Below are 12,758 nucleotides of genomic sequence, written 5' to 3'. Positions count from 1 at the left end.
GCCTGCTAACAATACTGTGCAGACATGATCCTATAATCCCCTCTGTTCATGTGCACCAAGATCATCGAGAGGACCATCCTAAACGGCATCGGTTGTCGTTCCTGTGGTCGTGCAGGCTATGAGATAGGAGTCTGCTTCTAGGGTTTTACTCTGATTTTGGTGTGTTAGGCATGGCCTCGACATTATAGCTCATATAAAAGAGCTATGGTGCTGCGCATGGTCCGGACTGGCTCTTGAACATTGAAGCTTTGATTTTCGCAAAAAAGACAAGAAACCTTGCACGCTTGTACTTAAGTTTGTGTACTTCACTACTTAATGATTCTTGACTGTCTAATCCACTTAGGTTACATATAACAAACTCATGACTGTTTTCCAAAATTCCATATTTTCCAGTAATTCACCAAAATTAGGAAAATTCATGGACCTTGAGTGTTGGACCGTGAATGTCATGTATGCACCTTCTCCTATGGACACTCGCTAAACCTTATTCAATAGATTTTGAAAAAAGTTAAAATTTACTATTTGAAGCAAGCAATTTCATCAAAATGCGTACTTTTTTTGAAAATTCACATGGAGAGCAGTAACTTAAAAGGTACGAATATCTGTAATTCTTATATATTTCTTTGAAAAATGATTCTTTCCTAAAGATTGGGCTTTTGTAAAGATTCCTAAAAATACTAAATGGCACAGCTCAACAATCTTATGAGCTTGTGATGGGGTGTTTTTGGGACCATCCTTCTTTCCTTGGGCTGTGCCCTCATTCAATTTGTTTATTAATCTTTGAAAATCTCTATAATTGAGGATGGTCCCTCCTCACCTCCTTCGTATTCTCTCTGAGAAATAGATATCTTTGGTCATCTATATTTTATGGGAAAAAGGGAAATTCATCTGCATAAGCTCATAGCCACTTGTATGCAACTTATGACAGAAGAGAGAGAGAGAGATATCGAATACTTTTAATGAGGCCAAGAGGGCCACAATGGCCCCCCATTAGTGATGTGTTGAATGAAATGATATAGGCCTGATATGCCAATTCAAAGCAAAACCCCCCCATGTTATATGCCAATTGAATTTGAATGATTTGAATCAGTATCCCTTCTGCTCTCTTTTGACCTTTTGCAATATATGCCATATCACGCGTGCTCCTGCAGTTGCACAGAGAGAGAGAGAGAGAGAGAGAGAGAGAGAGAGAGAGAGAGAGAGAGAGAGAGAGAGAGAGAGAGAGAGAGAGAGAGAGAGAGAGAGAGAGAGAGAGAGAGAGAGAGAGAGAGAGATCTTTCAACTATGTACACGTTGTGATCCATGATTGACTAAGATCAGTGGGCATGCAGATATATATTGTCGTAGCTTTCTCCTTTGTAGCTTTTTCCACATCATTCCCGTCGGATACAAGTCTCGCACAACCCATGGTCGAAGCAATGTCATGTCCGGTTGTGGCCGAACAAAGGATCCGTATCCATCCATTGCAGGCTATATAAATACAAGGAATTAGATCGAGTTTGTGTGTGTATAAATAATTGATGCGATGGCTATATGATTTTGTTTAATAGGTGTAACCTCTACAGTATTTCCAGCTGGGAAGAAAAAAGTTTTACAGTATTTAAAAAGGCTTAATTAGAACTAATGAATTCTACAATTTCAAGAATCATCAATTCTACCACATCTATATCGATTCTAACCCGCTACTACTTCACAGAAAAATTTTGCATAAATGTATTTCAAATGACTCATTTTTCTTACATCCTCTTGACCCACATTGCTTGGAAAGGTCTCTATTGTTCGCTTTGTTATTGAATTCGCTGTACAAGTTTGATAACAACAAAAAGATGTCGATGCTTCACATGGGTTTTGTGAAATATCATGAACAAAATCGTCTTACACATTAAATTCACTTTACCCTTGTCAAATATCTAATATGTCCTATTTACTACATATATAAATATTACGTTATATTCTTCGTCAACTAATACTTCTTTATAATTTGACTTGATTGCTTTCTCGACATACTTCAAGCAATCATCTTATATTCTATATTATGTTGAATTGCCTATAAAGAAGTCATTTTAATTATTTTACTGCAAAGTAGATTTATGTTTGTAGATAAATATTTTGCATAATAAAGTCATATTGAATAATGTTCACAATTGTATCTATCCTCTTTATTACCCAATATATTATTTAATAGAGATTTAGTCTATTCTTGAATATACCAAATATTTGTGTTGCATGTAATAAAGTCAATTTTTCTAGTCGTACTATTATATAGAGATGAACACTTATATTTATATTTGTAGAGTCGGAACTTATTCAACCTTATAAGTAAGAATTTCTCATTATATATCAAATAATTTATTCAAATGGGTTTTCGGATTATCTGAATCAAATATATTATAGATTTTATCGATACTAAACGACTTAGATGTCTCAATTAAATCCAATGAAAAAACGATTTGAAAGGAATCATGGATATTTCACAAAACTCGGGTCAATTTTGTTGATGACACTAGGCCATGCATTAAAGAAGGAAAATGAACCAAGAAAAAACTAAAATAATTTTTATCCTTAATTTAACTAAAAAGAAAAGTTGAATAATTAATGTACTCACATTAAATTATCGTAACTTTTATTTTGGTTGAAAGTAAATATTTATTCATATCTCAAGATGATATATATGAAAGGTTCAAAATAAAGCAAAAATAGTAAAGTAGAACAACAAAGCACAAATTGCTATGATAAACACACTCTCATCCCTCAAGAACGGATATGTTTTAGCATCAAAACAAAACGAAAGGCGGCCGATCACGGAATCTCACAATATCATCAGTGATAAGCACACACCGTAATCCCCTTCTCTAATAGTTACAGTTTGCCTAGAGGGCGATCCGCACCTAACCTCAGCGTCCTCAACACCATCACCATACAGAGATAACAAAAATAGCTTGAACAAGCTACTAGATCTAGATCTAGTTCGGGAGAGATTAGACGAATATAGAAATACCTTTAAGGAACTCCCTAATGTAGATCTAGATCGAGAGAGAAGAGCTCCCACATCTAGATTTAGATGGAGATGAGAGCTTCCAAATTTTGAAGAAATCATATAATCGGTTCTAGGGCAGTAGGAACTCACCGTATTTATCGATATTGACGTGGAAGTTTGGTGCAGTTATGTGGATAGATACGTGGAGGTAGTTTGCTAAAAATCTGAAAGGTGGAGGGAGGTAGAAATCGCTGGCGAATTCCTAGAGTTTTAGAAAGCTTTTGGAGGCATATATCGAAGAACAATCACAAACAAAATCACACTCTTCTATCTTTCAATTCCTTGTACGTTCAACTCCTTGTAATTTCAATTCTGATCATGTTTTTCGCTCAATGTATTTCCTAATCATGCACTTTGTGCTCAAGTGTGGAACTAGGGGGGATTTCGATCTCTCCAATCGTCTTAGATCGGATCACCTCGACACACAATTTTTCGTCTAGCTGCCTTTTTTGGCACGCCCGCATCTCGATTTTCATCCAAACACACCTTCCCATATAAAAAAGATTAGGGCGACCAATGAGAGAAGAAGACCCATTTATGCTTGTGCGTGATGCACTATCTCTCACTCTCTCTTTCCTCTTTTTCCATCTATATAAACACCAACACAGCTTCTTCATCCACAGCATCAAATAATCCCAGCCCTTGTTTTTGTTCCAATGGAACAGTAACACAGAGGGAGAGGGAGGGAGAGATTTCTAGAGGGTATAACAAGATTAGGGTTTTTTCATCCATCTGTTCTGGTGATTCAGTTCAATGAAATGGTGAATAAGGGAGGTGACAGAAGAGAGTGAGCACACATGGTACTCTTTCTTGCATGTCCCAATTCATGCTCGAAGCTCTGTGTGCTCACCCTCTGTCTGTCACCCCCTTCCTCTCTCTCTCTCTCTCTCTCTCTCTCTCTCTCTCTCTCTCCCCCTTCTGATTTTGATGTGATTTTCAATTTCATGCGAGCTTGTCCTCTGTTATGCTGTTTTTACATGTCCGATTCAATCTCTTTTCTTGGTTTTTTTCTTCTTCGTTTTTTGCCCTTTTTGAATCTTGTGGAGTAGCAAGAAAGTACCTGTGCTTTCATTTCAGTGAACATCGTTTTCCTTTCCCAGGTTCTTTTTCCTTTTATGCTCCATATCAGATGCGAGTGTTGGAAGAAACGAACCGTGCTCTGGGTGTCTTGGAACCCAAACTCATCAGTCTAGGGTTCCGTCTTAATTTAATCGGCATCTTTTTTATTTACTAATTTCTTGTCTAGGACACTGCCAGATCTTGGTCGTTGTATATCTCTTTTTGCTGTCTGTGGGAGCGTGTTTTAACGGCCACGCAGTAAATCTATTACAGTGCCCGAGACTGCTGGTGCACAGTAAATCGATTGCCTAGGTTTATGTTGTTCCCCGATCGAGCAAAACCGAAAATAAAATAAAAAAGAAGCAAAAGGATTTTCTTGCCTGATATTATCACTGTTTTCCTGGGAAAATCTCAGGATTTTTTAATCTTGTTTAGTTGTTGTGTTGATCATAGTTGATTCGTTGATTCATTTTGGATGCCCAGATAGTAAGAAGATTACTTTTAGTTTTCTAAAGTATAGGCTCTACCCCCGAATTGCGCAAAGGGCTGGGCTAATTGCTCTTGAGTTCTGGCTGATTATGAAGTTTCGGAGATGATTTTGGTTGCTTTGTAGCTTCGAAAAGTCATTGAGTCAAGTCTGTTCATTCAAAGAGATGAGCTCATACATGCTTATGATTCTGGCAATTAATCATTCATACCTTCTCTCTCTCTCTCTCTCTCTCTCTCTCTCTCTCACCGTTGGGATTATGTGTGCATCTCTTGATTTGTGAATGATAATTTCAAGAATTTTCAAGCTGTTCTTTGTCATACATATGGCCTGTGAATTGATTTTCTACTGCATGCTGGATAAGTTGATCAATTAGAGGATCTTTCTTCTTGAAATATTGTTACCTTACAGCTATGCTTCCCTTTGGAAACCTACCATGATTAACATAGTACAGTGCATGTTTTAACTTTCTCTTTGGTTCTTAATTTTTTATCCCAGAGTTCCTGCCAAAACAAGAACTTTGAAATCCCAGATTCATAGACTCTATTGGCTCGGAATAGTAGAAGAACTGGTCTGATTTCGAGTCCAAGAAGGGGGAGGATGCATGGTCCGATTCAGGCGTGCTTCATTATTGTGTTGTACTTATAAGCTCAAGTGTACTTAGATAGTATGGTTCAATAAGACTGTTGTGATCTAATTTTGCTGATCGTAGGAGGAGAAAGAGGAATAATGTTCAGGAGAAGAGAGGAGATGTAATTCCTTTGTTCATCTTCTGATGTTTGAGATTGTCTGTGTTAAGAGATATGATTTTGGTTTGATATGAGGATGTAATATTGGTAGATTTGTGCATATCATGCGTATATACTTTGACTAGTTTAGGGTTAGAATCCTGTATAATCATGATGCATTGGCTTATGTATATCATGTCTGTATATTATGTACACAAAGAAATGAAATATACAGATACACAAATTTTCTATCTTTCAGTTATCTCTTTTAATCTAAAGAACTGTGCAACCAATCGACATTTAAATGTCGCTTTGTTCGTTCATGGAATAAATATCTCAAATTCATCCTAGAGATGTGTTGGACTTAAGGCTTTTTCTAGATATAATGTTGGAAATGTCTTGCGTCAGTTAGCAATCGACTAATCCCCGTGTCCTAACTACCTGGATAATAACAAAATCACACGAGTCCATAACTCTTGAGGTGATCTTCAGAATTGACAACAAGCGAGAGATCGAACTTGAAAACTCTCGCCTCTTCGAAGAGAAGGTCCAAATGCCTAATCGTTGCATCAAGGGTGAGAATCAAACTTAAGGCACCCAATAATGGTATAGAGACAGAACTATAGAAAACTTATTATATATTTACAAGAGAGCTCCAACAGATCATTTCAAATAATGCTGTTTGGTAAATGTTTTGAGGAATACATTCGGTGTGCTTCTAATCCTTATATCTGTTGACAAAACAACACACATGAGCTTCTAAATTTTCAACTTCAGAGTTTGGTGCACAAATGCAAATACTGACATCTTACAGAAAATGCTTTTCTCCGCGAACCCTTTAAGTCATCCGCGTTTCACGTAATTTGCAACAATAACAGCAGCTATAATTGCTTTCATTGAAGATGGCGATTCGTTTCGACAGGGTTTTCTTTTTTCCGAGTTGCTGGCCTTTTAACTTGGCACAGGATCAGTTGTGCTTCGAGCATCCTTTTGAGATGGCGCATCACAAGAAGCACAGGAACTAGCATACGGATGGATTTGACTATGTTCTGCAATTAAATGAATGCTTCTGTGTTTTCAAGAATGTGTGTAATAGAGCTGATTATCAAATTGGATGGGCAAAGAGACAAGATTAGGCTCAGTTCAATTCCCCAATTAGCCCACTGAAAAGGTGAGCCCAAAATGTAAGGACAAACAGTTCGAATGTCTATTTGGATTTTGGAGTGTATCCTACATAGAGTTCATGAGCATACTTCACGAGGAAATAGTATATTTGCAAAACATTATTCATACATACTGTCGACCGAGATCGAAAACGTTTAGATGACGATAAATCGCTGCCAAAAAGATTTCAGCCGTAGCTTTTCCTTTGTGAAATTGTTATCCTCAAAGTGAATGGTTTATGGGTGTTTCTAAGTAAGAGGTGGCTGCCGAACGGTTTCTGACACGCGAGGCGATCCGTGCGCGTCGAATTGACGGGTGCCGTTTTGCCACGTGCCAAGAGACCGCACGGGTTAGGAGTAAGTGGCCCATGTCCCTGTGGTCGTGAGCTATTTTAGCCTATTTGTTAGGCATTTTTATTGTATAGATTTCTTCCTAGTATAGAATCCTTTCTATTGTATATCTCTTAATTAGGGTTGTCATATGTCCTATATATATAACAGGATTGAGTATTGTAAATATACAGAAAACATATTCATTGAATAGAAAAAGGAGAGTCTTTTTTCTACAGTCTCGACATCAAGCCGACTAGAAAAGGTCGGGGGATAGACCGGGTCCGGTCGTCCTCGACAAGCTTCACTCACTAGTACATCCGCATGGACAACAATAACTCAGGACCCCGCCGTTAATCCAGAGTTAACCCTTCGGAGGCTGTGGATGTTCCAGGACGAGCATGGTGGCCTTGCTGCACGAGCCTTTCCCAGCTTTCTTTCGAGTAAGTCTCCGGGCTGAAGCCCATGCCGGGCGAACTCGAAAGCCGGTCCAAACACCACCCGACTCGCTATAAGAAAATATTTTTAACCGTGCATGTAAGAGTTGTGCGAAAAATTCAATAGTAGCGATTTGATTGTTTCCTTCTTAGGGCTTATATTATATGACATGGTCGACTATGGTGGATCAAATAATTTAATGGACGACAAGACAGCAACATGTGATGGGCCTGTCCTAACTCTCTCGATCTTATTCTATTTTCGGCGTAGACTCCCATTGATTTGATGTGATCCGATCGGGTCAAATTCCAACTTTTGCTACGCTGTTCCGTGGGGCCCACTTGGTGCCTTGCCCAGTCGTCGGCCGTTGGCCCCGCCGGAATTGGGGGGCACGAGCCACTCCGACGGGCACGCACACACACGTGCGGCGACGACTCCCGCACACGTGTGAGAAGTAGAGTTGGAGGCTCGGAAAACCGAAAATTTAAGCAATTTCCAAGGCACATGAGAATTACTCTTAAGTAGGAGGTGTGAGATTTTGTTGAACCGCAGTCAATTATTCTAAAAACTTGAGTCATTAAATGAAGATATAATTTAATATTTAATTATTCTACCAAGAGAATCTTCTTCACGTGTGCCTGCCTTCCCATTTGATGTGGACGGTTTTCTCGAAAGCACTCGTCATACACGTACTCCGTTATTCACATCAAGAGAAAAATTGATGCGGGCATGGTCGTTTATGCTCCAGCAAAAAGCGAAAAGCCTGCCAAAATTTAAAATATTATGTAAATTTTAAAAAAATTTATGTGAACTTAGAAACTATAAGAAAAATTAAAGTGCCTCCATAATAAAGACTTGAATGAATTAAAAAGTAAAAATCTATCTCGCCGCCAAATTCGACATTAAATTTTGTGGAGGGGTAAATCTGACCGTTCAATATAGTCGTTCCATTAATTTAAGTACATGGACTATATCGATCATTTTCATATAGTCCAAGGACTATATTAAACATGTACTAAAAGTTCAGGAATCATGTTGAACAGATTAAAAGTTCAGATACCGCGTTGAACATTAGACTAAAATTCATGAATCATATTGTACATTGAGCTGAAATTCAATGGCCGTTTGTGTCATTATTCCTCCAATCTTTCAAAGGGTTTGACTATTTAAGAAAAGATATTTATCTGAAAAATGTTTGGTAAAATGCAGCAAATTTCCACGCGCCAAAAATCTGTCACAATTTTCATTCGGACTGTTCTTTCCTTGACTAGTCAAAATAATAAAATTTAATTAAACCCCCACAATTTCCTAGAGAAAAAAAAAACCAATAAAAACAATAAATTAAAAAAAAATAGAAACCATTAAAATAGCAATAAATCGCCGCACACCATGTGATTGCCCGGTAAGCACGCCATTGTTTAGAGGGAAAGTTCCATTAGCCCCGCCGTCCTAATTTTTCTTTATATATATATATATATATTTTTTTTTTCTTGCGTACTTAATTATAAAGTATTGTAGCTCATTTAGAGCTTAATGACTGTACGATTTTCCTTAAATATCATAAGAAACATTGGAAATTTAAATTCGGAACATTATTAATGAGTGCTCAAAGTGCCTGTTGTCGATAAAATGGATCAAATTATTAAGTGCCCGTCAGACACTAGTTAAATTTATCGAAATTGAAAACAAACACTTTTGGCCACATTTTAAACATGGAAGAATTCCACGTAAAATCACTTACTTCATGTTAAAAAAATTCAATTTTCCGAAATTTGTTTAATAAGATAGAGGCACTTTTTAACATGGTCTCCAGATAATTAAGAAAACGGTTTGGCAAGATTCTAAAAATTGAAAATACTCGATGAAAATTAAAAAGTGCGTCCACGATACCAACTTTGGGCTCTCGTTTATTATGAACTCCATTTATTTTGTAGGAAATAAATAAATTTGAAAAATATTTTCCAGAAAGTAATCGCTTGTATAATTTAAAATAATAATCATTAAAAAAAGTTTTCATTATCGATAACAATTCAATGCTCTGTTTGTTTCGCGAAAAATAATTGATATATAAAACATCTTCCAGAAATTGATCGTTTATATCTCTTGAAATAATTAGTTAATAATTTTTTTCTTATATCGACAATAATTTTTATTTTTTTTGGTAACCGAGGTGTTCGAGCCAGCTTGCGCGCACCTCGACTATTCCTTGGGGGAGACTAGCACAGCAACCCATCGCCATGGCCCCCCACTTAAATCACAAGTGCTTAGCTGGGGAATCGAACCTGGGATCAGTGCGCCTAACCATACAATTCCAAGTACGCCATAATCAACTGAGCTACTCATGGGTGGGTCTATATCGACAATAATTCATATTTAAAAATTTCATAAATGATGCAAATATATTTTCCTTTATTCATCTTTGTAATCGATAAAAGCAATAACTTTTTTGAAAACGTTTTCAAATCATTCAGTTTTCATGAAATAAAAGCATTTTAAATTTGAATATTTTTTATTTATTTATTTTCATAAGCGATATAAGAGATTAATTTTAAAAATACGTTTTTTTATATAAAGAAATACAGTGCGTCGTGCATTGGAGTCTCCTCCTCCCTTTTTCCCTTATCATTGTTCTTCTTCTTCTTCTCCTCCTCTCATCTGTCAGCATCAGAAACCTCCAAGAACAGAGAAGAATCAAGACCCAGCTCATACGCATCCAATCGCCATAACCATGGAGGACCACGACAGATCAAGAACCTACGGCTATGGAGGCAACAGCTACAGCGGCAACAACGTCAGCAGCAGCAACAGCAATAACGTCATGCAGTTGCAGACCTACTACAGCGGACCCCACGAGCTCGGGCGCTACAATGCCGCCTACCCGCAGGCCCAACCGAACGGTAACTTCCGCGGCCACGATAAAGGGAGAGACTTTAAGCCGAAGAGAGGGAAGAGCGCATCTGGGTCGGCTTCCAACTCCTGGGGAATCGCCGATCCCGAGCTGCAGAGGAAGAGGAGGGTCGCCAGCTACAAGATGTACGGCGTCGAAGGGAAGGTCAAGGGGTCCTTCCGGAAGAGCTTCCGGTGGCTCAAGGACAGGTACTCTCAGGTCGTCTATGGTTGGTGGTGAACGGCCTTGCTCTTGTGAGGTTATGGGCGTTGGTAATTTCTTGTTCTTGAGTTTGAAATTTGATATGGTCAATCTTTAGGGAATTTGGACTGAAACGGTGGAGGGAAGCTGTAAATTTTGTTGATTCGTGGCTGTCATGATGTTTCCTGGCAATATTTAATATTCTTTCTGTGCTACACTATTTGTTCACGGCGCTGTTCACAGCTCTCGCAGGTGTTAAAGTTGAGATTAATGTTTGTGGAGAGAGGCCGACGATCTCTTAGTTCCATGCATATCTGATGGGATGGAAAGTACTTCAATTTGTGATGACGGGCCTGAGTCTTCTGTAATTTTTAGGTTGTTGCATAGCTTGCGTTTTATGGGGTTAAGGGAATGATAATCTGAGGCGTTGTTAGCTAGTATTGCTCTTTCGCTCACAACAGGGATCTAAATCATGCTGCGATGTCTTGTTAGCATCCAAGTTTATTATGCCTCTAAGTTCAGAATGACACTTCTCGAGTCAGATCTGCGCAACGCAAGGACTGTATTCGCTAGGGCTACGGCTCTCTATGTCCTTCATTAGGTTCGACAATTGGCGGCCATGACGGGACTTAGGCGCTTTTCTCAGATCCTCTCAGCAAAGTCTGGGATGCAGCTAGGATTAGTTATATTCTTGAACTCGTGATTTCTTAGTTAAGCGTCGGCGAGATACCGTTACACCTTAGTTTTCATGAGGTTTTCATGAGGTCATAAGAGCTTCCTATGACCCAAATGCAGATAGCACCTGAACTTTGATTCCGAGTCTATCATCAGTAGTCTCGTATTGCTCATTTAAGTGCCTTCGCTGGTGGGTGATTCCGGCTGTCTGTGGTTGTCAATCCTTCTTAAACTTCTCTGTTTTGCTAGTGAAAGCCAGGAAAGAGAGACCTCGTCTGGTGAATTGATGTCTACTGCTTCAATTACTTGTAGACAACGAATTTGATTTATTAGGAATACTCTGAACTTTCTGCGATGAAACTTGATGCTTTCACTTGATCTGATGTGTTGTGTTCAGAAGTCTTGTGGAGTGGAGCTTTTCAGTATATTGGTAGAGTCCTGCCAATTCAGATCCCATAGATACAGAATTTCGATGGTGGATCACATAACTGAATCCATTTCTTCTGTGAGGGATCGTTGTTAACTCTTTGCCTTGATATCTTGCCATTGCTCATTCAGTTGCACACTGAGTTTTCCTTTCTCATCTTGTGCCTCTCTTCTTTTATTTTTGATGCATTTGGTTGATATCGTCTTTTAATTTACATTTCAAAAGTTCAACTAATTGGCTACCTGATCTTGAGTCTCTGGACACCTAGTATGGTACTAGTACCACACCTTAAATAACCTCGGAACTTCGAGTTCTATCGTCATAAGCTCTGGACACCTTATCAGCGGGCTTCTTCTTCTTCTTGTCCTATGCTTACAAGGATTTCTTTCAGTTGTGCACTATTCATCAGGTAAGATCCTTATCTAGTTTAAGTCAGTCGCAAGAGACTTCTCAGATAATGTGGGGAACTAAATATAGGAAAGTGACTCTGTGGGCTCACTCTCCTCCTGGTTGGCTTCTGCAGTCAGGCGGAGCAACTATGATTGTATTTCCGCACGATCGTAACATAAATAAGTTCATTGTCTGGCAGTGGTTGCTGTATCCTTGTGATAATCAAGACATGCTATCAGCTCCATTCTCTTGAGTACCTTAATGGAGCTCTGACGCATGCATTTATGTACTTTGTGGGATTCATTTGAACATCAACAAAATGTGACCTGTCTGCTCCGCTCTTCAGCTCTCCTTCCATTCAGTTTCCTGTTTAGGCTTTCGGCTTTTTGGGAGGATCATGTTATAACCAAAGAGGTAATTTTGCCATCTGGGTTTGAATACCGAAACCTGATTTTGTTGCCTCATCTCATTCTATGATAATTGCCTGTACAATTACCCTTAAAAGAAAAGAGAGAGTAAGCCAAACTAGGTTAAGTCATAAAGTTAAGGCCTTACGAGCCTGGCAATCACAGCAAAGTTCGATGTTGTCGCTTCTGAATGACTGATAACTGCGAATGTGGTGAGCACTGGGAAGGCCATGGCAATGTGAACAATTTGGTATGATGAACATGTCAGCTCCATGGCGCTAGCACGTTGTGGCCCAAAGCATAACCCCATGTTACTTCTAGATGTTCATAAGAAGAGATCCTCCAACCAGGTAAAGTTGAGTTCATGCTTTAGTAGGGCAGCGCTACTTCCTTAGAACGCTTGCTTCTTTCAACTAGCACATATGCGAGCTTCATCTTTATCGTTTGATGACTCCACTGACCAGCGTGAATCTAAGTGCCAAGATGGTATTTCAACTTCTATTACTTAGCAGCACTTCCGAAATTCGTC

At 38.7% G+C, this 12,758-nt stretch overlaps 1 protein-coding gene across 1 annotated transcript; it reads left to right on the top strand.

The window, feature by feature from the left end:
* The first annotated feature begins 9,846 nt into the window (after window positions 1–9,846).
* Window positions 9,847–10,545, top strand: LOC115671241 (uncharacterized). The gene has a single exon (XM_056320897.1). It carries the CDS (start codon window positions 9,971–9,973, stop codon window positions 10,367–10,369), a length of 399 nt encoding a protein of 132 aa, XP_056176872.1. The 5' UTR covers window positions 9,847–9,970; the 3' UTR covers window positions 10,370–10,545.
* Window positions 10,546–12,758: the final 2,213 nt, after the last annotated feature.

The sequence above is a fragment of the Syzygium oleosum genome, unplaced genomic scaffold (genome assembly GCF_021117445.2).
Source record: "Syzygium oleosum isolate NSW1041296 unplaced genomic scaffold, Sole_v2.1 Sole_v2.21, whole genome shotgun sequence".
NCBI lineage: Eukaryota > Viridiplantae > Streptophyta > Magnoliopsida > Myrtales > Myrtaceae > Syzygium > Syzygium oleosum.
The sequence above is the reverse complement of the archived record's forward strand: the minus strand, read 5'-3'. Positions and strand labels throughout refer to the sequence as shown.